The sequence below is a fragment of the Bombus vosnesenskii genome, unplaced genomic scaffold (genome assembly GCF_011952255.1).
Source record: "Bombus vosnesenskii isolate JDL3184/JDL3185 unplaced genomic scaffold, Bvos_JDL3184-5_v1.1 scf7180000013304, whole genome shotgun sequence".
NCBI classification, from domain to species: domain Eukaryota; kingdom Metazoa; phylum Arthropoda; class Insecta; order Hymenoptera; family Apidae; genus Bombus; species Bombus vosnesenskii.
Genome location: NW_022882953.1, coordinates 2,347,914 through 2,373,327, shown reverse-complemented (window position 1 = coordinate 2,373,327; position 25,414 = coordinate 2,347,914). Strand labels below are relative to the sequence as shown.

Below are 25,414 nucleotides of genomic sequence, written 5' to 3'. Positions count from 1 at the left end.
TGGATGAAGGAGACACAAACAAGCTATAGATGATTTTCTTCGTGATTTGTTGACTAAACGAGATGTCGTATTTTAGTGAAAATAAATAATATACACTGCATGATACGAATATACTTTCAATGTACGGATCGGTTAGTTTTATCTTTCGGATAGATTACACTGCGCAATTCAGTAGCCTAAATGATCATGATATGTCAATGATAACGAGAACAATACGATATGTATGTGACGTGTCGATAAGTGTGCTCTTATATCGCATTTATTTCCTTTCTTCATCAAATTTTTATCGCGATGAGCTCTATTGTTTTACTCTCAGTTCTCAGAAGAAAACCGGCTTTAAAGGTGAAAGTAGATTTATCTTGTATCTAAGTATCGTAACTATATCGCAGAAGGCATAATTACAAATATGATATTTCTGGATTTATATTTTATCTTTGTTCGATCTTATATAGCCAGTGTCTTGTTAAAAGTCTAATTACACCACTTGTTATTATTTCTTCTGTGAATCCAATACCTTTCTCTCTCTCTCTGTCTTTACCTTTTCTTTTCTTTTTTGCCTTTCACTGTAGCCTCTGAATTATTCGAAGTATCCGCTCTTAAAATATCGATTTCTACAAAAGCGCAGACGGAATGAACGATTCAAAGGTTATCCGAGAAAACGAGGACTCTCCAACGGAGAGTGTTCGTGTGAATTATTCGAGAGTGGAGTTTTCTTTCCTTAGGAGGAAGGCTTGGATTTTCATGAAAACCGGAAGGAAAAGTGTCATTTCAAGAGGACGTGGTTCCTCAGAAGTAAGCCCTCTAAGTTCCTTTCTTGTCGCGTAGACACACCAAGTTTTACAAATGAACGTAATTCCTACCTAATTTCTGTACTCCCTATTTGCCAGTTGTAAGTAAATAAATTAGTTTTTTAAAACGTTTACACGAAATAGGGTAGCCTAAGTATTTGATTATTCGGACACTTATAGGAACATCTTGAGATTTCACTGGCATTAGTACGAGACCGACTATCGTGGTTGGTAAAATTTAAAACTAATTCAAATATGTATACAGAAGTTGCAAGATATTTATTGCAAACATATATTATGTATTTAGTAAAAGATTAGTATAAATTGCCTGGTGCTTAAATGTTCATTTTAAACAGATAATACTAGTCAAAGACGGTCTTACCGAATATCGTGGACTATTAATATAACGAATAATCGACTGTTTAAAAAATTTTGTAATATCTGCGGAATGTATACTTGCGCTAACCATCTTATAGTTTCTATATACTTTCCAGATTTGTTTCAAACTTTACGAATATCATCATCACGATAGTCGACTTTCATTATGGTGTTGATGAACTTTTACAATAATTCATACATAACACATAATATATTGCACGTGAAAATTTCCTGCGACGAGCGTTTAAGTACATTGGTGAAACACTCTGTAAGCTTGTAAATGACTGTTATCATTCTTCTTATAATGGCCGCGTGGATCGGTAATTAAGAGTAGTTGCAGAGAATGCACATTGATCCTTTCTAGTGCGCCAGGTGGCACCGGAAACAGGAGCAACACGTGAAGCTCTCCCTCGAGAGAGGATGGCGTATTGATCCTTACAGCACTACCTGACCTGCTATCCTTTTTCAACTCAGTGGCATTATCCTTCCTAAATCTAGCGTCGGTAGGACCATAATTGCATTTAGATTGATCGTATTAAGGCTTCGTTTATTTTCGAGCTTAATGCAGCAAGCGGATATGCAGCTGGAAGAATTTCAATCGAGGCGTTTGGTAGTTTCTTAGATATCGAATCGAAGGAATTGTACATTTCTCTGGCCGCGAGATAACGATTCCAACTAAATTGGGTAAATTTGGTGGCGATTGTACGCGAGTAACATCCAACTTACCGAAAGTCCTTTATCGAGACTTGGAACTGAAATATATATATTATATGAAGTTAACGAAGATATCGAAATTAATCTTCTTGCGATATTAACGTCAAGACCACAATTTACGGCCATTTCACGTAGATATACGTCTTACATTCTTTACGGATCGACAATTCACGTAGGATACAGGATCCTTTCTGTTCTTTTACCGAATGTCACGAACTGGTTGGATATGTTATATTTGATGAACTGTTCTGGATATTGAACATTTTTGCCTATGGATGGACTACAGACATTTTGTAGTCGTATTATTTAACACAATTCGTTTGGCACGTGAATCACATAAACCTTTTTCGCGTTTTTTATAATCTATTTTCTATAATATAATTTTATAATCTGTAGTTAGGCGACGATATAGGAAGACGTATTTTTAACTGACTAATGTGCAATGTATGAATTTCGCCCTAATATACGAAAGTTGATATTGGAGATTGAACCTGCATATTTAGGAGATCTAGCATTAACGTATTTAACATCTCTCTAGGAATAAATTCATTTATTATGAGCTTTTTCTGATTCGATGTAAGACGTTATTTAAGTAACCAATCAATTCCCTAAATTGTATCTATTAATGTCCAATTACTGCGATATATTATTAATTACTCCAAAGGTGAAATGATTCATACAGTTGGAACCATTTATATCTCTTTTACTATCGTAGTTGGAAATAAATGTCAAAAGAAAAAGAAATGATTCAAAGAGGATTCTACTTTTTTCGCCATTTCAACCTAATTATTTTTTACGTACGGAAAAAGAAGTATTTTTATTTAACAAAAAAAGAAAAAAAAGATGAACAGTGCATCGGAAAAGTACAGATACGTCGCTGCACGTGTGAAAAAAATATGCTTCTGAAAACGTAGTCCTCTTTGAACCATTCGTCTCTTCCCTCTAATATTTTTCTTCTGCAATTACAAGAAAAAATAGATATTCAAATTTTTACAGTTAGATGAACTCCGTATAATTCTGATAATGAATATTTTTGTAACCTAGAGATAAGTTCCAAATTATTTAAACTACTCTTGTATCAACTATCTCTATCATAGTCAATGCATAGTTTGCGATTACATCCATATTTTTGGAACCCAGAAATGGTTTCGTAATTATTTGAATTACATATAGCTGTAACTAGTGTCTAATAATTAATGCATAGCTACGATTACAGGTGACGATTAGCCGAATTAGTGAAATCGATGTAATTATACTGTGCATCGAACTCGGCTGAATTCTCGTATCCGCTTTTACATTCTTACGATATTCTCGTCATTCTTGGGAGCAAACATCTGTTACGAATCGGATACCTTTATTGATTATTCAAATTCAGAGCGGAGGACGAGAGAAGTAGAATAAATGCATGCATTAATTACGATGGCAAACGGCAACGAGTTTAGATTGATAAAACGATTATCGTGCACGAGATACTGTTTAGCTGCTATTTCTCGCTATTTGTCTGTATTCGTTATCATAGAATATAAACGATGGAAGGAAGCTCCATAGTACTTATCTGTTAAACGATAGAAATTTTCAACGTCCGTTTCTTCTATACAGACACGTACGAAAATAGCTATATTTTGCTTCGTTAGGAATGCTTTGTGGATGTAAATAACATTTGCCTTCATCTCTTTGATACTTCTCTAAATGGAAATTACTTTCATCAAAGTCGAACACCAGTTACTCAATTTGCGCTGTGAAAATAGACTTTCACATGTGCAATAATAGCTATTATTATACTTATCATTGGTCTTATTGTACGTGTTCGTTACAATCTATGATCATTGTTCTTATCGAAATTTCATGTGTCATATATGAGCCTTATACTTTCATTTCAGAATCTGATATAACTAAGAGATATAATAGACAAGACTTTTATAATCATCGATTAACTTTCCCTTCTTTCAATAGGCAATTGATTGATAGCACGTTGAATTTTGAAGTTGACTCTCTAGAAATCGAGAAACCTAACTTATCGTTTCTTCCAGCTACGCCCCTCATATACAATGCAATATATACGTGTAATAGATTAGATAGAAACGTAATCTATAAATTGCAAATTTGAGAAAGATCAAGTAGCGATTATTCGCGTAATTTCTTTTTCTCATGTGTGAATGAGCGTTAACGTCGTATTTTCTATTATCTTCCATTATTTGTCGCGTTTAATGAATATTCGATTGGCGGATATTCGATGGGAACTTCTATTCTGGCCGCTTATACCGCGCGATGTGCAAACCAGTGAAACAAATCCGAAGTGGCGATGTCATTACAGATTCAATTTTCCTGTACATAGAACGATAAATACATAGAGAAGAGGGGGGGGGGGGGAGGTGTATCGAAGCTTTGTCAAAAGAGCTGTCACTGATGTATATTCGAAAGTGGTTAACCGTTTGTACAGAGCGTTGCGGATATCTCTGTAACGATGGTTTTCAGCCGGCTCGAGTAAACACAAAGGTAAAATCAAAGGACGATTGATGATGTCGTGTATCCAATCCTCGGCTATTCGGTTTCCTATCAGCCGAGTGTATAAAATGCAATTCCGCGAAAGTAGAAAGGAATTAACGCGACGTGTAATTTTACTTGCGGGGAACGGCGAAAATAATAATTTGATTAAATTGTTGTTCATTCTGGAGAACGTTGTTCGTGGTAACTTGCAGTGTAAATGATGAATTTTGTTTCAAGGTATAGGCATTGCGTTGCATGTTGAATATGTGACATACTGAATGCAAAAATGAATGAATTCATCGTATTTTATAATTTACTATATAAGAAGCTTGGGGCTTTCATGGAGAATTCTAAGGTGCTTCGAGGAAAAGGAAAATTATGCAAATTGACGTGAAAATCTGTATGAAGAGTAACTACATACTTAGCGATGTTAGTACTGGGTTTTTATTGATAGTAACACGTTTAAAGCTACTCTGTTCTACATTAGTCTATATTATATGGTAATAAATACTATTTGTATAAAATGTGTTTCTACTTTGTATGCAATAGGATAAATCAATATATTTTCTATTAATAGTTGATGTAACAGTATGTTACATTTTTTCACATTTTTATTTGTGACACATGGAAGAAAGGAATAAAAGTATATTTAATACAGTTGTAATAAATCGTAATAAGAGGAATACAAATGTTAAAAATCTTCTCTTACGTATGGAAATATTTATTTCATTCTGTTTATCAATTTGTTCTACAACAGAAGCAAAATATTTCATTCGTTGGAGAACACGTTTCATAAATCAGAGCACGATCATGTGAAAGCTAAATATACGTAGGTACGAAGTAAATATTTTTTCGTGTCACAGAAAATTATAGGCTTCATACGACGGGATATTTTCATAGCTGGTCCACAGCACGAAACAATACCATGCTCGTTAAACACAACTCGCGCGAGAATCTATAATAGCCATTTGTAATAAACGTTGCGCGTAAAATTTTCATGCCACTGCTGAAAAATTTAGCGGTAGTTTGACTTGTCACTTTAAAATAGAATATTCTGTCAGCTTCGTAAATTCGCATCATTGGTATATACATATAACGATATTTGCAACGACTAACAAGGTATTTACACGGCATCGATTGCTTTCAAATAAATCACAGTGAATACAAACAGAACAAAACAAACACAAACGTATCAAAGAACGTATTACGATGAAACTGATTCAACTCAATGGAATCGGCATCATACCGATTTATCTCCATAAAGATGTTACCAGACCGATTCAACTTAATGCAGTCGATACCAAATCAATTCAACTCGATGACAATGGTACCAAACCGACTCGACTCGATGAAAACGGTACCAGAACGATTCGACTTGATGAAAACGGTACCAGAACGACTCGATTTGATGAAGAGGGCATCGGATCCACTCAATTCGATGAGGATGGTGCTGCAGCGATCGAAGTTGGTATAGATAGTAGGTATACGATGTTAGTGATGATTCTACTTATCAACTAGACTGCGAATTTTTATGCAAATTTATATCTTCACGGATATAGCCGAAGAAATGGGACGCGAATAGATACATTATAACAAACGGATACGCTAAAAGAATTTAAAATAATATTCGGTATAAGTACGTAGTAAGTAAAAGAATACAATACAATAAATAAATATTATATGATATTAATTATATAATATCGGTTGGAATTAAAAAAAATACCACTTCTAGAGTATACAGTGAAAAATTTACCTGACTGAAAAAATTGCATCTATTGCACTCTTTATATTGTTGCAAATTATTTGCAATTCAGCGGATTTTATACCTTTAAATTCCCTGTAAACGCATGTACATTCGCAATGTTGATATATTGATAGCTTCTCGAGATTTGTAAAATACCTTGTCTCTTAGATCCTTATAATTTTCAATGTTTCTGCGTTCTTTTTAGAAGTAGAGTTCTGATTATCGTAATAGGATCAGGCTACATCTAAATTACCATATCAAATACACGCGTAAAAATATACTATGCTGTGGCATTAGATCAGTTACGACGGTAATTCTATGTGTTCAAAACTTTCTGTATTGCCATTGACGATTCTGTGGTATGTGTATGTATTGATACGGTTTCTATGCTTGCGTGAGTTTGTGTACCTTTGAAATTCTACGTGTCGCGTTCAGCAGATCCGAACTATCGTGTGTTACTAGTAGTAAATCCGACGTTGTCGTATCGGCTTCACTGGACTTTGTGAAACATATAGACGTCGATATATTAGCGGTCGCTTGCTTTGCTTCCTGCGTACTCAGAATTGCTTGTATCAATTTTACTGTTATCTACATTGGTTTCTTTGATTCTAATTAGCCTTACGTCACGCTTCGCTATTTGACAACATCCTTTAGTTTTCCACTCACATTCAATCACGGCAATTTTGTGGTGTTTTTAATTGTATTATTCTTCACGCCATGTATAATGTAAATTTGCATATTTCTGTATAATATTTCACGAGTCTATCTGACACGGAATTTTCATTTCTTTCTATTTTGAAAAACACGTTAAATACGTCGTTATCTTCCGCTGTTCATTGTTGTATTTTGTTAGGTATTACACCTGGCAAACGTAATTCTAAGAAATAAATTATGTGTGAAATTTATAGAAAGCTTCGTTGGTTTTGTCATTTATTTTCATAAATATTACAAGAGTTCTATTTTTGAGCTGCATCTCGTGTACATTGACAAAGTTTGATAGTCAAGCACAAATTGACGATCATTCCGAGTTTTCCTGTTAGAAATAGTTATGAAAGGATCATTCGAAGCGGATGTAACTTTCGTTCGAGTCGCCGGTAAGAAATCTGGAAAATATATCTCAAAAGTTATTTTGACTTCGTCGAAGTTTACGTAGCATTCTAACAGGAGCAGAGCGGGAAGTTTCGTAAATACTTCGCAGTACGCGCTGAAATACCAAGATTTTCTTATGATCATCGAGATCTTCGAAAAGGATATTTTTATTTAAAAGCAATGTTTCTCTTTCTAATTTCTATCTTACATAAATAATCTATTATTCCTAATTAACCAACTAGCTTTGATTATCCTATCTACGAAGAGAACTTTGAGATTTTATATTATTTTAAACGATATTATCGCACTTAACTGTAACGTCTTAAATAAATACGTTTAAATTACTACGGTAATTAAGTTTTTAATTTCTACGAATTTTGTCTATTAAATAAAATTGAAAAGATCGATTCTAGGATTTACGTTGATCAGATATCTTTTATTCCTTTCTTGTTGTAGATATCTTTCTCTCAGAACACCCTGTATACTTGACGATGTAGAGCGAAAGAAACAGCAATTTTTTTCTTAGTCGGCCATTAGAATCTTCGTTAAACTGAAAGTACCACGAAAAATATGTACAGCATAAACACAAACGAATTAACGCCACAGAAATTACAAGCATCTGGCTGCATACTTTAAACTTAGACTTTCACAGCGGATCAGCGTTGATGCTTGGCTCGTGTTGCACAACGCTCGCGCCTTTAGATAGCCTGCAGTATCCTGCGAAACTTTACAAGGCCTGAAGCTATTTTCTGGACTTATGAAAGCTCCGTACGACGTATCCAAAAGTGGCGAAAGATGTTTTGTATCTCATACTTTGCCGTATATCGCTTAAACTTTCAACGAAGAGTTTTACAAGATGGAAGAGGAAAAAAGCGACATCGTAAAGAAAGCTCCGTCGTTTTACTCTGATTCCTTATTTTCGCTAATTCGAGGCAATGTATCTTAATTTGATTAAATATTAAAGTTAATTATCAGGTCGTAAATACAAAGAATTTTTAAGCATGAGTGATTTCACATCTTGAGGTCAATTTTTATGACTTAAGTTTCAAATTAATTATACACGAAATAAGCTCGTTGTTCGAACTATACGTTATTTATGCGTTATCTATTGTGTATTAAATACATTGAAAATTCTAAGACAAGTAATAAATAAATTGTGTTTAATTTTCTTCGACCCAGAAGTACATTTACAGCATCCAATTATAATTTAGCAAAATCCACCTATCAAACATTTTTGCTAATATAAAGATTATTATTTGTCAACTGATAGAACAAGTCGACGTGTCACTTTCATTATATTAAATTCTCTCTATCTCTTTCGTCTTCCTACACGTCGTTTGAACGGTGTATCGAGCAGTTTCTCCGCGGAGAGAATTCCAGCGAAGAAAGAAAGGGAAAAAGGGAAGATTCATTTAGTGAATGTGAAAGGGCCAGTAAAAGCCACGTTTACACGGAAAGAAGCAGGGAGCTAATTGTTAGAAGTAAAATAATCAAGGTGCAGTTTTATGTCTCAATAAAATAAATACCTAAATTCACTTCGTAAAATATACTGTACAAAAAAAAAAAAAAAAAAAAAAAAAGAAGGAAAGAAAGAAAAACGATAAGCATAGATCAATCTCCGTCAAAGCATAGCTTTTTAGTATATACGTTGGATACATATCGAAAATAATTCTTGATGCTGTAATGTAAAAATATCGATGGTAACAATAGCACGTTGATCTTGTTCAACTTTTATTTACCGGAACAATATTCTTGCTAGATGATTCACGAAATAGCAGAAAAGGAATAAGAAGGTTCACCAACAATTCATTGGTTGGATTGTAGCATAAGAGAAACGGCGACCACGCCATTATCAGCACGTATGAGGATTTCAAAGTACCTGGATCATGGCCAATTCTGCCGCAAATACTCTCCCCGAACTGTCCTTTACGATTTGTCATCCTATCGCTCGAATTCAATCCAATCCATTACACTCGCGTATTACAGAAATTGCCTTAGCTATATCTGGCCCTTTCGATTTCTCGCGTCCAAATTTTTTCGTCCATGTGACTCGACTATATGCTTTTCCTTTAAAATTCAGTTCTTTGAGTTCTTGTTTTCTAATTATTATAACACCTTTTATTTTGAATCTAATGACTAATTTATTTATTACAGTTTTCCTCTTTTTCAAGATTGACTAGGGATGCTTTTGGCAAAATTAACGTTCAATTTTATTTCGATCGAATTATGATTGCATATACCTTTGATTCATTCTTATCGTATCATTTTAATTATGATTATTCAGTTAGATTAGGAAATTTACGATTAGATATGTGGTTTCACCATGACGAAGATCGACTACATTTGTCTATTAGTACGAGACAACATCTAAATCGAATCTTCGGCGAAAGATGGATAGGATTAGGAGGACCAATAGAGTAGCCTTCTCAATCACCTGACTCCAATTTCTTAGATATCTTCTTACGAGAATACCTAAAGACTTTAATCTACTTATCAGCAATAAATAAGGTGATAAATTTACGAGTGATACACGAAAGGAATGCTCTTGAAAAAGATCGGCGATTTATGTTTCCCAGACGTTGACCTTTTGTAGATTGAGATGGAAGGTGGACGCAGCAAATTTCTTTTTTGCGATTGTGAAAGCGAATTTTTATGTTGTTCATCGAAAGGATTGACTTTCGGATTTACGTATCGAGTTGAGTAATAGGTTCGTTTCTTATTCATCTTATTCAAAAATTGTTAGAAGCAAGTGGAGACTCATCTGTTTAAACTCTTTAACGAGGGAGTTACGTTTATAACTTACTATTTGATTATATGTAGGTAGGTTTTATATAAAAGTAATAAGACTAGATGTACTCTGTTAAAAAAAGAACACTCAATGAATTTATCATTAAACCTAATATATTGGTTAAAGATTACTTTATAGTTGACGAAGTATCAAATTCATTTTTTCATGACATCCTATCTACCAATGAAATTTATCTACGAGAAGAGCAATATCTAGAATACACATGTGATAAGTATGAAACACAGGTGGAACTAAATAGTTGAGAGTAATAGACCATTAGCATTACCTTGGAGGGTTCACTGATGGAATGACCAACCGATCGATATGCTGGGACAGATGCGAAAGTGCATCGTCCCTGATGTTGGCGTAGGTCCAACAGCTTCTAAGCTGTTGTAGATGCCGACGGCGGTACAAAGATTTTTTCCTCGGGAAGGTCTTCTTGTTTGTCATAAATATTGGAAGTCCTCGAACGAAGATAAGAATCTCTTAACTTGATAACTTTTACGATTGTTCTACTTAATGCAAAAAGATTTCTTATTTAAATGTTGTTATAGTAAAGTTTTGCTATTTCTTTTATAATTATTTTTTTAAATCTCTGGTTATCTTCAGTTTTCAGTATTCTTAACAGATTCAATTTTTTTAAACGAAACATTCATCATATTATAAAATAACTTTGTCTATTATTTCTAATTATATCGTAGAAAGATTGTATTTAATTAAATCCTAAAGTTATAACTTGAATCTCTTTCATATAACTTGAATCTCTTTTCGGACAAAATATTTCCGGAGTAGGTTGATGCAATAAACAACATATCCTCATTAAGCTGAATATTGTTTACTGAATAAAAAATCAATATTCTCCTCCCTTAGCGATCACCAGACTGCATTATGTCGATATATGAACATGACATTGATGTTCTAAAATAACTATCTCGCCAACAGCAACATAAAAAGCTGCAATTCACTTAACGAGAGTTAGTTCTGAAAAGCAGCTATAACAAAGGTTGTTTTATATCTTTCGTTACATTGAAGATCATTTTATCCGACGATCAGACACGATATAGATCATCCCTAATAATATCGATCCTACTATGTTGCAATCTCATTTTTAACTACTAGAATATACTTCTATATTTAATTTAAAAAATTATCAAGGGAAATTATCACGCTTGGTTTATGTGGGTTTTCTGTTATATGTCTGATGAATATAAAGTGTAGAATTACAGGAGATATTGTAATAAGTATTTTTAATGACAAATGTTTTAAAGAAAGTAATTGAGATAAATATTTTATTTGGTCGTGACGACATGAAGAGAGGAAAATGAAAAATCCTTTGGCATTTATATACGTGGAAATGGTTCTTGTAAGTCAACAGAGAACCATCATACATTGGTGAGCTTGAAACCCTTCGGAACCTCATATACTTTCACGTATTGAAGGTCTCGAAAGCTCCGGGAATCTCACGATAAAGAGGTGTGTGCCTTTTTCATTGCGAATGTTCTGAAACTCGAGCCCGGATGAAAAGCTTCAGATCGATTGATGATTAAAGACGACTGAAAGAAACACGGTTTCCCAGTATCGAATAAACTCTTCAGTGCCAATGCTATCTTTGTAAAGTATTTATTACATAACATCCCTAATTGATGTAGGGATTATTATCCATTACGTTATTATCGACTACGATACGATATACAATATGTTTGTACAATTAATAATTACGAATCAATATATGTTGCATGTACATGTATTATCCCCATGTATTATTGTTAATTAGGAAAATACTAAAATGTTCATGCATTCGATATTTGGTCTGTAAACTATCACGATGTATAAACGTTAATGGTTTGTGACGATGTTGTAATTACGGTTAATTATAATTACTAATCTTACAAGAATATTCAGATTAAACATCGACGTTACGCAATATATTTTGTAATTTACATAATACTTGTAGTATTATCCTTAACGAAAAACTCGCGAAAACTTGACTAAATTATGTAAAGGAAAACGAAAACTTTACTATTCGCTCGGGTTTCCGCTATTTCGATCTCACAATTTTTAGACGATTATTAAATGATACTTTATAGATGTAAAATTTCCATTCGACGAGCACAAAGATACTTCCTTTACCGTAATTATTCGAGCATCGTAGAGATGGATTTAAAATTTAAGAAGAGAGCGTAGCACGGAAATACTGAGCAAATGTTGTTTCTCCGCGTTAAATATTATAATGTAATCCCTTCTCTCGAATTTAAAGTCTCGCTAAAACGCTTATTTTTCTCGGGGCGCGGAACGTGTTAAGCTCGAGGTGAATTGAAAGTTACAGCCTCCCAGCGCGGTTAGAGATCCGCGTGTTGCCGAATAAACACGCGGAAATAAGTTCCTTGCGGGTAATGTAATTGAAGTTGAACCAGCCTTATAAATACGGACGAGTAAGTTTCTCATGCGTACTGTGACTTAACAATTACGCATGACTCTCTTGAGGATATTGTCGCGGCGGAGTATTTACGAAATGAAGCTTGAACTGTAAGAAATCACGATATTGTTTATTTTAAGACCACCATTGCGTTAAGTACAAACTGCTTGAATCTATACGAGGAAAACATTGGAAAATGCCAGTCCGATCAGTTGCCTGTTGCACCGAGTCGTTCTATAGCTTCCGTCCATTTCGTTGTTTTTTTTCCTTGGCAAACAAATGATCCTCCGATTCGTTACTTTGCCAGCGAACTTTCTTAATTAGTATATAGAGAAAGTTTGTAACTCATAGCGTTCGCCATGAAGTTTCGAACGTTACGTGTAGCTTTTGTTTTTTCTTGGTTTTGTCTCCTTAATTCGAATTTATCGTGTCAGACCGCGGATGTTTACGCGAATTAACGTTTTTAAGAACGTTACTAAAATAATGAAATCTGAGCAGACATTTGTTTCGCTCACTAACTATTTTAAGTAGATTTCGGTTTAATTTTAACTTGTCTTTCTTAACTTTTAATTTTAACCATATGTTGTTGTTCAACGATCATTTGTTAAATATATAAAGCTAATATATAGTCTGTTTTACTTCCTAATATAAAGTTATGTTAAATCACTTGAATCACTTATGTTACTTCGTTTAATAAAAGAGGCAGATTATGTTTATTATATTTCCAGCGAATCCAATATCCAGTAATATCTTAAAATTAGTTTAACGTACTTATTAGTTATAAAAGAGTTTGGTGAAACGTCACGGAACTCGATAATTTCCTCTTTTAACGCGTTTTAACGTCGTTATAAAACGAGAATACACGTTTCATCCGCTTTGATGTTGCCACGAAGCTTTCCTTCATATGATTTCATGGCTTTTCTGATTTTTAATTTAATAAATATGCGTTATACGTGTATCATTATGAACATGATAATTTTACTATAAATTTCCGATTTTTAACTTTTCTTAATGTTCATCAGGAACTTATAACAATGTCAAATTTAAATGTGTTTTTAGACTCCTTTTTACTTGGCTCAAGTTACCGACGACATCGTCGATGATGAAAAGTATACTTTAAGGTACTTTCTTCCAGAATAAAGGTTCGTAAACGCGTACGAGAATTGTATGCAATTTTACTACAGTCTTTGAACTATCGTAAAGTATAAAAACAGTGTACCTTCAACTATTATGTACGTTTTTACGTGTGTACTGAAACAGCAGAGTTATAAAATCACAGACGTTCCGCGCAAACGACAGTTTGCTTTTAACATGAACTTGTTATAATACAAAACGTTAAACGCCGCTCCTTGTCACTTGTAATTATTTATAAATATAAGCAACACATTTTGTGATAATTTATAGATACGATATGAAATGTATTACCAAGTATTAGGTTGTCCGAAAAGTGTCTTTCTTTCTTTTTCTTTTTTTACAACAGTGCACCTTTATACAAACGTGAAACCAAGTCAGTGAAATGTCGCGGTGTTTATCTCAACAGAACAAAATGGATCGTACGTAATTCGACAAAATAATATAAAACTAAAAACGTTGTGCGTCTACTATTTCCTCATAAAACGAAAGAAACTTTTTGGACAACCTAATATCTTACGGTTTCCATTGCTTTTAATTTTACTCGTTTTTAATAATTACTGTAAATTCTTAGTCTTTTGGCAATTTAAAAAAAATACACCGATTAAATGTTCACGTTATTTCATAATCAACGTAGAATGCTTATATAGGTATAACGTAAAATAAATTTAACATTCCAAATTGAAGCATTCTACGTTGATTATGGAATAACGTGAACATTTAACCGATGTATTATATATATATATATATATATATATATATATATATATCATTAGATAAGATTTGAAGTTTTCTTGATAATCCAAAAAGTTCATTTATACATTTAACATTGTTACTCTTGTTTTATTCAAATATGGACAATTGAGTAATCACTTAATCTAGAAGTGTACAGTAATTATAGAGTTTATAAACGCAGTTGCTTTTACATAATCATAGCTTTAATTTGTAGGAATTTGGATAGCATTTATGACGGATTTCAATTATATTCTTCGAGAGAGATTTAACGAGTTTCTTCTTAAGAAAATAAATATATTCCCTTACGGAAGATTGAACAGCATTTTTGTCGAATTCTCATCATGCGGCTTGAAAGCATTCAATGTCTGTGAATCGTTCAATCCATGTACCTTCTCCACAAAAGTGAATGAACTTTTAAAGGGTTATAGATCGAAAGGGTTACGTATTTCTCTCGAGGGAGCTTCTCAGATTGTATTTTTAATTTAGACCCTACTTATTCAAATTACTCGCATAATTGTCATTCATAGGGAAACTTTTCGTTTAAATCTAACAATTTTATGCGTCAAGATTTTTTCAAAATACCAAAAGCTTTTTTGTTTATTGAAACGAAAGTGAGATTGAGACACGAAAATTCGAGAAGCAACGAGATCTTAATGAATCCGTTATGCTAATTTTCGATGACTAATAAACTTCTTTCTATAAATTACTCCATGAGAAAAAAATTCCAGTAGTGTGATATCTAATGACATTGAAGATAAAAGAATTCCTGTCCGTTCTATCTATCGTCCACGTTAACACTCGATTACATATTATATCGAAAGCAAACAAATCAATCAAATAATTCGTTTCGTACTTTTATTGTAGTATTTTAACGAAACATTTATCATTATATCTATATTTATACAAAATTGTTGTCAAATCAATTTTTTCTTTTGAATAATATAAGTAAAATATAAATATGTTTGATAGATAAATGGCAGGTTGAAGGTATCTTTGAAATTCGATAATCTTCGAACTGAACCATTGTATACGAATATTTGCTCGAATGTCTTCGAATAGTGATTTTCGGTTGGATGACTACATTGCACCATTTCGCTGGTTTGCACTGGCTCGCGTTTCGGTTTTCCACCGAAATACAATCGACTAGTTCAGTTTGTCTACGATCCCAATCGGCCATAGTGCTTTTTCAATGGTAGTTTCCAAATAAAAATGAGAATCCTATTCCTGAAATTGTCCTCTTGCAGGAGAATCGAAATTTCTATTTTTTTAAGCGATCTTTCTTTTGATCTTTTCATTTGCTCCTTCTCTATGGTTTTTCATTTCTTTAAAACTTAAATTCGCTAAGAAATCTCAATATCCATAAACTATAAATAGTTTATCTCACGAGTCAAAAAATCTATCAAGTTTTTGCACTTCATTCAGATTCATAAGTAAAGTGACTTTTAACGTTGAATAAACGCGAACACGTAAAATTAACCACGAGTGAATATTACATTGTTATTATTGAATATCGAACCTACTCGTAAATTGATAACAGACGAATAGTTTAATATACACGCAGTGTGTCCGTTTGAAATATATGCACGTGATTTTTGTATCAGAAATACGAAAAAATATTTCAGTCGGATGTCATCTGACTTCATGGGGGAAACTTAACAAGATATTTCGATCTTTTCTTACATTCTTATTTAAAGAAATTGCAATCCTAACATAACTTTTTTAAGTGGAACCATACATTCTTTCACACACAACTTAATGCATTTTTTAATTCTCTACAAAAATGTATTAATCTATTTGGGTCGAGAAATGATTAGCCAAAAAGATATTTTAACTTCAATCTTGCAAAACTTATCGTATGAAAGACAAGGAAAAATACAAACACTTGTTCTTCAATAAAGAATCAGAAAAAGGTCATCGAGTTGCGTATAAAAACTGTATGGTTTTATTTTAAAAAGTTACATCTCTTCAAATAAGAATATAAAAAAATATCGAAATGTAGCATCGTGGACGAAAGACCTAAGAGATATCGGGCGAACTATAAACAATGTCGCGAGAAAGCCAAAGTGTCGACAGGCTCGACAATGTATCGTCAGTCCTTCAATCGAATAGTTTCGCGAGAAAGGTCTGCATGACCCTGGCCACGAGCGGTTGCGGAACACGTATGTGGCGAGGCTAAGACAGAAGACAAAGGGATGCTAAGAGACAAAGACGAATTAACAATCGATGTCAGTTGAAAAGCCAGAGCGTTAGTTGAGAAGCCAGAGAGTGTGAATCGAGAAGTCAGGGAGATAGTGTTGCTAGTGTCACGTAAAATAAAAAAGAAATCCAAGATGAAAATAAAAAAAGAGAGAATTTATTTGCTAACACCTTGTTTATACTAATAGTTAGACAGTTTACTTCCGAACTTCAGCCGTGACTTTCCAAGACTGAAGCTCTTACAATTCGACTTTCGATCGGATCCGATTCTTTTTCCTTTGTCACCCCTCAATATCCCTATTATCCACGCGTTTATTAGGCGTCCGCGACCGTTGCCACGCACGCCTTCTTCTCGAACATTCGGCGGAAGCACCGTTGGGATATCGATGGCTCATTAGGCAGTTCGCTTCGGCGATATACATTGCCGCCACATCTTTATCTCTGTCATCGGTCTATCAGTTTTGAAGTGTACCAGTCGTGACACTAGCGTTGTCGAGAAAATGTGGTCCGCGTGAGAGAGGGCGTTAGATCCGTGGTGACGAGAGTTGCAAATTAACTATCTAGTTGTGTTAATTATAATACGTTATTATGATTAGTTCACGTTAAACAACCATTGTTTCCTGTTTAACCAACATCTGTTTAATCCATTTATTCTAAATAAACTAATTGTAGTAAAGATCCTACAGAAATATCTTATTAAATTTACCCCACGAAATCAAACGACTTCAAGTATTTCCGATACTATGTTCTCCTAGATTAATAATCACTTGTATATGTACTCGTAGAATAATAATCACGTGCGTACATTTAAAACGAATGTACTGTATATCTGATACAGGTAAAACTTAGCGATTTTACAAGGGTTTGGGTATCTGTAACTGAATTGCGAGTTGATACTTGCTAAACGATAGTTGATCTTTGATCTGAATATCACTCGCACCCTTCCATACGCCAATATGATATACGGGTACAGCGTTATCTGAACTTACGCGGGTATTCACCTTTTCGGAAAGGTCACGGTATTCCTCCAGGTCATAGACTTTGGCAACTTGCGCTATTACATGTGTTTCCCAATAATCGTTCGGAAATTCCGAGTTTATAACACGTCTCGGGCTATTGAGTGCGAATAAATGAGAATTGAAAAGTTTAAAATTTTTAAAAATTAACATTTCAACTTAAAAATGATGTTCTTTACGTTCGTGCTACAATTTCTACTGACGAAGACTCCGCGTAATTTTTTTAATGTGTTCCGAACGGAACATTTTTGTTCAAAAACGATCTAACTAAAGGGAGAGTACGAATTGACCGATCGCAATATCGTGCGTTGTTTAAAAAGTTGCGAATCTATTATACTGCGTGTTTATTTATCCAATTAAGATACGAGCTAACTCGCGTGTAGACCGATGGATATACGACATTCGCGCAATTCTTTGACCAAGAGACGATTCCATGAAGTTTCCCATTCACTGTTAAAGGACCACCGGAATCACCCTAAAAGAACACGTTCAATTTTTGTTTTCGCTATAAATAGAGTAATTAGACTGCGAATGTTCATGAGCATTTGTATTTCTTTAGTTAGAGAAGTAGAACTTAAGGAGAAATTTACTTATGTAAAATGCGACACTTTCGACCAATTTTACGTATCTTTGTATATTATGTGCATTCTATGGGTTTTTGCAATTTTAAACTCACTGTAAATGTATGAACACCCGCAGTCTAAATGTATAAGAATATGTAATTAGAAGATTAGTTATTAAATTGATAGTTGAAATATTTACATCGCAATGTCCTTTCACAGTGGTATTATCGTACGCACAGAGCTGTGTGTTGTGGATAACGTTCTTATACATTCGGTTGCAGTAATTTTGGTCAGCTACTTTGATATCCACCCAATGCAAAAGCTTTGTCATTTTTCCTTCATACTATAAATTATAGTTAAAAATGATAAATAAATAATGATAAATGATAAAAAATAAATAATTATAGATAAAATGATAAATATAAAAATAATGTAGTTAGCGTTAATAAAATTCATTGTCATATCGATCGAAATTACCGTGAGTGTACCAAATCCAGAAACTATAGCTGGAGCGTTAGTTTTGGCGATTTCTCCGGGGGAGGGCATGGGCACGAAAGATACTAAACTAGACTTCACGAAAGGTTTTTTCACCTGTACGAAATTCTTTCTAATTAATTTAATCGTAACTCGAATGTCTGCATTTATTTCGAGTTTAAAGAATTTGCACATATGTGTGTGTCGTAATAAAATTACATGCCTTGATTAGAGCAATGTCGTTCGCATAGGCATCTGTGGCATTGTAATTTTCATGAACATAAGCGGTCTCGATCTGATGTTTCGAAGTTGGCATTCGTAGATCAACTACACCGGCAACAACTACCACCAATTCCACCGGTAGCCTGTAGTGAAATCGTATTTTAATCGAGGATTCTCTATTATTTACCTGTATGAAGATTTCGTGGTTTACTAGGCGATTAAGTAATAACAAATAGTTGATTTATTTATGATAATTCGTCGATGTCGATCGAGTTGAAAAGAGAAATAAATTTGTTGTTTCTTTCTTACGCTGTGACGCAATGAGCAGCAGTTATAACGTAGCGTTCGTTGAGAATAGATCCGCCGCAGAAATGAAACATAATTTTTGCTACTTGCAGCGACACCTGATTACAATTGAAATCATTTTACAGATTTTCTTCTGTCTTGAATAATTTCATGAAATATATCTTATAGGAAAAATAGAAATATTTGGAATATACCTGGTAAGGAATTTCACCTGGTTTCGCTACCTTTCCGTTTATGATTCTTGGCGTGGGTCCAGCTGTGGTAATAACAGTAATAATTAGCATAAAATTATATCATCCTATTGGAAAATAAAATATTATAAAATTCCATGGTTATAAATATAACTTCGTGAACTTACAAAAAGATTATAATTATTGAAAAGAATAATAGAGAATTCTGTACAATTCTAAAAAAAGGATAGTGAAATTATTTATAAAACATTAAAGTATAGTAGTAAGTATTAATCATGGAAGATATTTGTACGACTATATTTACCATTTGTCAAAGCGATCAAAGGTAAAAGCAAAAGTATACTGAATTTCGCCATCTTGTCCTCTGAGCAATGTTACTCCAATGTGCCTTTCATTTATATATATGTATATTGATTTTAAAGATTAGATAAATTTACAATAATCATTAGATATATCAGCACATCATCATCATATCAGGTATGTCATTATTCGCAAGAATGATTCTTTCAAGAGAAGTTAGATAATGTTAGATAAGCAATATAGATAATACATAAACGTAGTATAATAATGACAATAATATGATATAAATATAGACTATAATATTATATAATACATATGATAATAACAATATATATATAATAACATATAATATAATGTATGTATATATTGTATTGACAAATAACAACACCTGTTGGTTTTACAATTTTCGAGTCGCGTAATCTTCATCACAGAGCATAATGGCAACCGAGAAAATATCTGTGACGTAAGACAGATTTCCGTGTATAAAATCTTTTCTTGCTTTGTTTTCGAGAGACGTGTTAAATGGCACGTATGTAGAAAAGAAAAAGCAGGAAGAGGCCATAAAACAGGACTACTATATAGCAATCGTTTTACTCTTTCATTGAAACGAAAAAGAAACGCTTATCATCGATTTTTGAGTTTTCATCGCTGAATTGCTTAGCAGACACGTGTCTCTAAGTATAGTATATACACGCAAATCGTGTCTTCTGAAAAAGTATCTCGACGCTTCTCATCTAGTTTCGCCGGGAATTTTATGCTACATTGATAACGTTTGAAGAGATTGGTGCAGAGGATATGGGAATTTAAATTCTAATTTAGAACTTATTTCTACTTTCTACTTATTTAAATCTTTCTTTCACGTTATGTAGTTTGCATAGATATTACTTTTCTGAAACGTTAAAATTGTTTAGTGTTTTATCAGGAACCATTTTTCCAGAAGTTCATATAGACGAGAAAGTATCTAATATTGAAGCTACTGACCTAATTTTTCTCTAAAGGCTTGGAAGTAGAACAACATTTTTTAAAATAAAAATTACTGGATTTATGTAATCATTTTATTCTACAAAAGAGCCGTCGCAATATTATCCTTCTTTCATACCGAATAAATTTTGTTTGGGAATTTCAATTTCCATAGTTGCAAACATACTCAAAGTGAAAATTGCTAACAGGATTGAAATGAAATGACGAGAATAAATATTATATTTCCATCTGCATAGAAGTGACATTAATTTTCCCAGCTGCGATATTAAGTTTGTTGAAAATGCGTACATATTTCTAGTAGCAATAACAAATTTTTAACTTGTCAAATTGACAGGTTATTCTAGCGTTAACGTATTAACGTGTAAGGTTTTAAGATACAAGTTACCGTATTCTTAGATTCTCGATGAAATGACTTGCAGCGTTCACGAGGTATTGAAACACATCTGGCAAAGTTTTACTGAAATCTAACTCAGACGTGCAGCCTTGACAAAGAGTATTAACGTGTTCTCAGATCCTTCGTGAAACTAGCTACGATATTCGCGAAGCGTCGAAACACTTTTACGGAAGAGTACGGATTACGAAAGTTTAACTCGAACCCAACTCAGACATGATGCACCGAGTGCGTTAGAATGCTGAAACAATTTTAACAAAGCCAACTATGTAATTCGCAATTTGTTAAAATTGTTTTTTCGGTAGAGTAGAAATTAGGTCTGAGAGCTTCGAACGTATTTACAGTCAGAAAGTTTATCAATGTTCTTTGCCAATTCGTACGAAGAGAATTGAGGAAAGGATCGAACGAAACATAAAATCTATATTAACATAGAGAAGTAACGTTTTTATTAAAATAATATTTTACTTCTATATTAATTTTACATAAAAATTATTAAAGAAGAATTGAAAATAATTTATGTCCAACATGATAAAACATCGTTGCATATATGTTAATTGCTTTTATTACTTCTAGTTTAGTGAATATGCAGATCTCGTGCATTGTAATATATAAATCCAATCGTACAGTCGTAATCATCTTTCAGACGCACCAAATTGCTAGAGCGTGAACTCAGGAATGATACGTCGAACATTATTGGATTTTCAGCTGTGAGGAAATTAACAGTAATCCTGCAGCACCATTGAAATAATAATTTAAATGCGTATGATAAAATTCATTAAATTTAATACAGTCACGAAGTAACGTTTGACAACAAATTCGCCGTCTTTTATCGAAACTGGTAATGAAATGTCGTCCAATATCTATCAATCGTAATATTTTCTTTACATTCATACATGAGGTTATTAGCAATATGAAGGTATCGAAGTAAACTTCTTAAACGTTTCTTTACGAGGTAGAAGTTTTTACGTCGGAGCACGTTTCTCTGCCTTTTTCCTTCATTTTTCCTCGAGGCTTGCAGTCGTTAAAAAATGAAGGGAGGAAATAAATTATTGGCGCAAGTGCGACACCCTCGGCTTCGTTTAATCGATTACGTGCTCCGTCGGAAAATTATTATATCACCGATTACGCCATTTGATTGTGCGAAAGGGGGAAAAACGACGTGAGAACATAGACATCGACGCGTGTGTAATAAGGCAATTGAAGATCACAGGAGAAAAATATCGCTTGTTAGGCTTCGCGTTTAATGTTTCGAATGTGCTGAATGAGCTTATAATGGATCATTTTGAATGCGTCATATCGAAACGAAGAACAAATTTTTTAAATTTGGCATCTCATTAGTGTCTATTTTCGTATAGTTTTATACAATTTAATCTTATCAATTTTCTACCTTTGTTTGTGCAATAATTATTTACAGCTTAATCGATGTAGCATTGTATACGTATCATTTTAAAGCTAAGAATTTTCCTATAAGTTCTTTTTCATATTACAATTCCCTTGACGTTTAAATCAGAAAATCAAAAGAATGTATTTACATATCTATCATATTTTTCTTTTTTCATCCTCCTATGAAAAACAAAAAATGTGACTTATCGTCTCTGTTTCCTCTGTGATCAAAATTTTCGTTTGCACAATTCGGTTTTCATAGAGCGAATATGAAAGAAAAGAATTTAAAGGAAGGAATTAGGTAACAGTAAATTGACATTGATTTAAATACCGCGGGTTACGCCAAGAGGTACAGAGAACTCGTCGTGGAACATTTATCGTGGTAGCTTCGAAACGTCGATTTCTAGCGAAATTGCGATAAAGAGTGAATAAAGCAGGTGAAATAGAATCGTGAAACGCTGTAAAATTGCGTGTGCCATTCGCTCGATCGAAATCGAACGGGCAATGTCGAGGTCTGCGGAGTTCGATGACGATTGAACGATTTCAAACGCTTAGGGCGATTCGGCGTTACGCACATAACCGTCGAGAAGGGTTGGCATCAATCTTCCTTGAAAACCCAGTTTTCGTTTATTTCAGACTTTACGAAGAAATTTGTAATATACAGAGAAATTTAATTAAAAGACAGTAAGAAGAAAATAGCGAAGATCAAAGTAAAATTTATCTTTGTTATATTGGTAGTTTATCTTTCGTATTAGCTGCAATTGTAGAAATAGTAGATTCTCCAAATTTATTTTGTAGTCTGGATAACGAAATTCATCGAATAATTGCGAATCTTTTATATTTGAGAGGCACATTCTTTCCGCCGCTTTAAAACAATGCACGTTCTTAGCTTTTAATCTATCTGCGGAAAATTCTACTGTTTCTGACGTATAATTTCATTCGTATTTTGTTTATATTCATTTTTAACTTTTCTAAATACCTGTCGTAAACAGACGAAGAAGCAAAAATATCGTGAAGTATAAGTGTTTATTTTCATTTTTTGCATTTGGGAAGAACGACTTATGAAAATGTATCTGTACTTGAAAGATTGAGAATAATTTTCTTAACAATTTACGGTTAATTATGTTAAACAATACAGCTGAAATTGGCTAACAAGTTTATTCAAGTAGCATGCGAATTTCTTTTACGTATACTTCTAAATACAACATTACTGAATTAATTCGTTATCAGTGTTCAAATAAAAAATATCACGAATGGAAACATTTCTTTTCCATCCAATCAAACGTTTAGCCCGTGCAGAATACGAGAAACGGATATGTCGACACGGTACCGATCAGTCGTGTTCTGAAAAACGCGGAAAACGTTTTAATTGTAAAGGAAAACATTTTACATTGGCGCGAATGAAACGTGAAGTGACACACAGGCGCGTGAGGGACATCGGCTTTCGCAATGGAACGATTCCATTTGTCTACCTCTGGAACATGAATTCGTGGAGTTGCTCTGTTCCTTCATCACGCGCTAGTGACAGCTTGATATCTCACGTGAACTGAATGCTTATGTATACTGTCGCACGAGTTATTGATTTCGCATTTTTCGCTGTTTGATGCCTCGCTTTTGAAAGATTGATAGATAAAACGCATCACGGCTTGCCTTGTTTCCAATCGACGAAGAAGACCGAAACTGATACAGACGTATAATATCGAGTTAAAGCTTTAGATTACTCGCTGAAAGAAAATGTTGTTTTATTGATTGGTGTGCATGTTGAATTTGATAGAACGATATTACTTGATTACAATTTTTGTCCTATAGCTAATTCGCAATCATATTAAGGAAGAAAATTATGATATTATAAATAGTTATAATTGTTGTAACAGAACGACAACATTTTGAAAATTTGTTTTCAATTCCCTCTTCTCTCCTTTTTTCTTTTTTTTTTCGTAATTTTACGATGCACTGTGCCATGAAATAAAATATTTCTTTTGTCATAAAATCTCCTATTATATGCATTTTAAAAGTTTCCCAATTTAAAAAAGTACAAACGGGAATAGGAATGGTGAGGTAACAAAAAAGCCAAAGAATTTGTAGATCATTCGTTTGAGTTAGCAAGAATGGACAGTTCTCCAGCTCTTACGTAGAGCGTAACCGGAAGTGCATCACGAAGTTAAGGAACTTTACATCAATTATCCCCATCCCTATAACATAAGTTAGCGTCAGTTCGTGAAGTCATTAAACCTATACATTCCGCGCGGCTAAATCTCCCTTATCGCGTCCTTCTATTGCTCGACTAAATGAGATATTTCAATGTGGTCGAGCGTCAGACAAGTGAATTCCAGCTGCTTTTTCGCTTCTCTCCTCTCCTTAACTATTAGCCATAATGATGCGTATTTAAAAACTCGAGTATTATAGGATTCAAAAGTTGTCGGTGAAATTTTTTCTTTCCAGTTTCAAAAGAATTTCTCATTTAATTAGTTAACAAAACCTACTTATTTTTAAGGCCCGTACTTTTGAATATATTTTTTCACGATGTCTTTTTATTGAGTAAATCTATTAATTAATTTACGAGTTAATATCATGTTAATGTATGTATGTATGTAATTTTAATTAATAATATTAGTTAATATATATAACGAATAGTATTTTCGATACAGGTGATAGTGTGTTCGTCTAAAAGGATTAATGTACGCGTTGAAAAATATTTCTATTCTCTTCGAACTTGATCTTTTTATGCGAATAATCTATAAAATAATAATTGTTGTTACGTATTGTGGACATGTTACGAAAGGAAGTTTAAATATTTTGATATTGCTATATGATGTTATATGATACTATGAAAATATCTTCACATCTTTTCCGTACAAGTATAAGTCCTTTTTAGTATTTATTTTAATATACTTTAAATATATATATATATATAATCGAATTATACGTACGAAGAAAATTTCAAGTTTTAAATACCTTCAGATATAACTTTGTTTGAGAAAGATTCTGAGTTCTTTAAATTGCATCTTCTGTTAATATCGTTTTTTTAAGAGAAATCTAAAAGCAGGAGGAAATAGTGAAGGAGATATACGTTTCGTGATTTATATTTTATCACGAAGAAGGGTCTGTTTAAACTTGACGT

At 33.3% G+C, this 25,414-nt stretch overlaps 2 protein-coding genes across 2 annotated transcripts in view; one reads left to right on the top strand and one right to left on the bottom strand.

The window, feature by feature from the left end:
• LOC117234317 overlaps window positions 1–25,414 on the top strand; it is a 246,624-nt gene that overhangs the window by 26,870 nt on the left and 194,340 nt on the right. The gene's annotated exons all lie outside the window — the stretch shown is intronic.
• On the bottom strand, window positions 17,431–19,626 carry LOC117234321 (chymotrypsin-2-like). The gene is made up of 7 exons (XM_033495418.1): window positions 19,543–19,626; window positions 19,242–19,303; window positions 19,051–19,145; window positions 18,743–18,884; window positions 18,523–18,636; window positions 18,245–18,388; window positions 17,431–17,957 (listed from the first exon to the last, which is right to left on the bottom strand). Exons 1-7 carry the CDS (start codon window positions 19,592–19,594, stop codon window positions 17,814–17,816), a joined length of 753 nt encoding a protein of 250 aa, XP_033351309.1. The 5' UTR covers window positions 19,595–19,626; the 3' UTR covers window positions 17,431–17,813.

Coding starts and splice junctions, on each gene's coding strand:
- LOC117234321 (XM_033495418.1), bottom strand. CDS start 19,594: ATGGCGAAATTCAGTATACTTTTGCTTTTACCTTTGATCGCTTTGACA. Junction 19,304..19,542: donor TTTGATCGCTTTGACAAATG/GTAAATATAGTC, acceptor TTATTACCACAG/CTGGACCCACGCCAAGAATC. Junction 17,958..18,244: donor CTGTGAAAGGACATTGCGAT/GTAAATATTTCA, acceptor GTGTTCTTTTAG/GGTGATTCCGGTGGTCCTTT.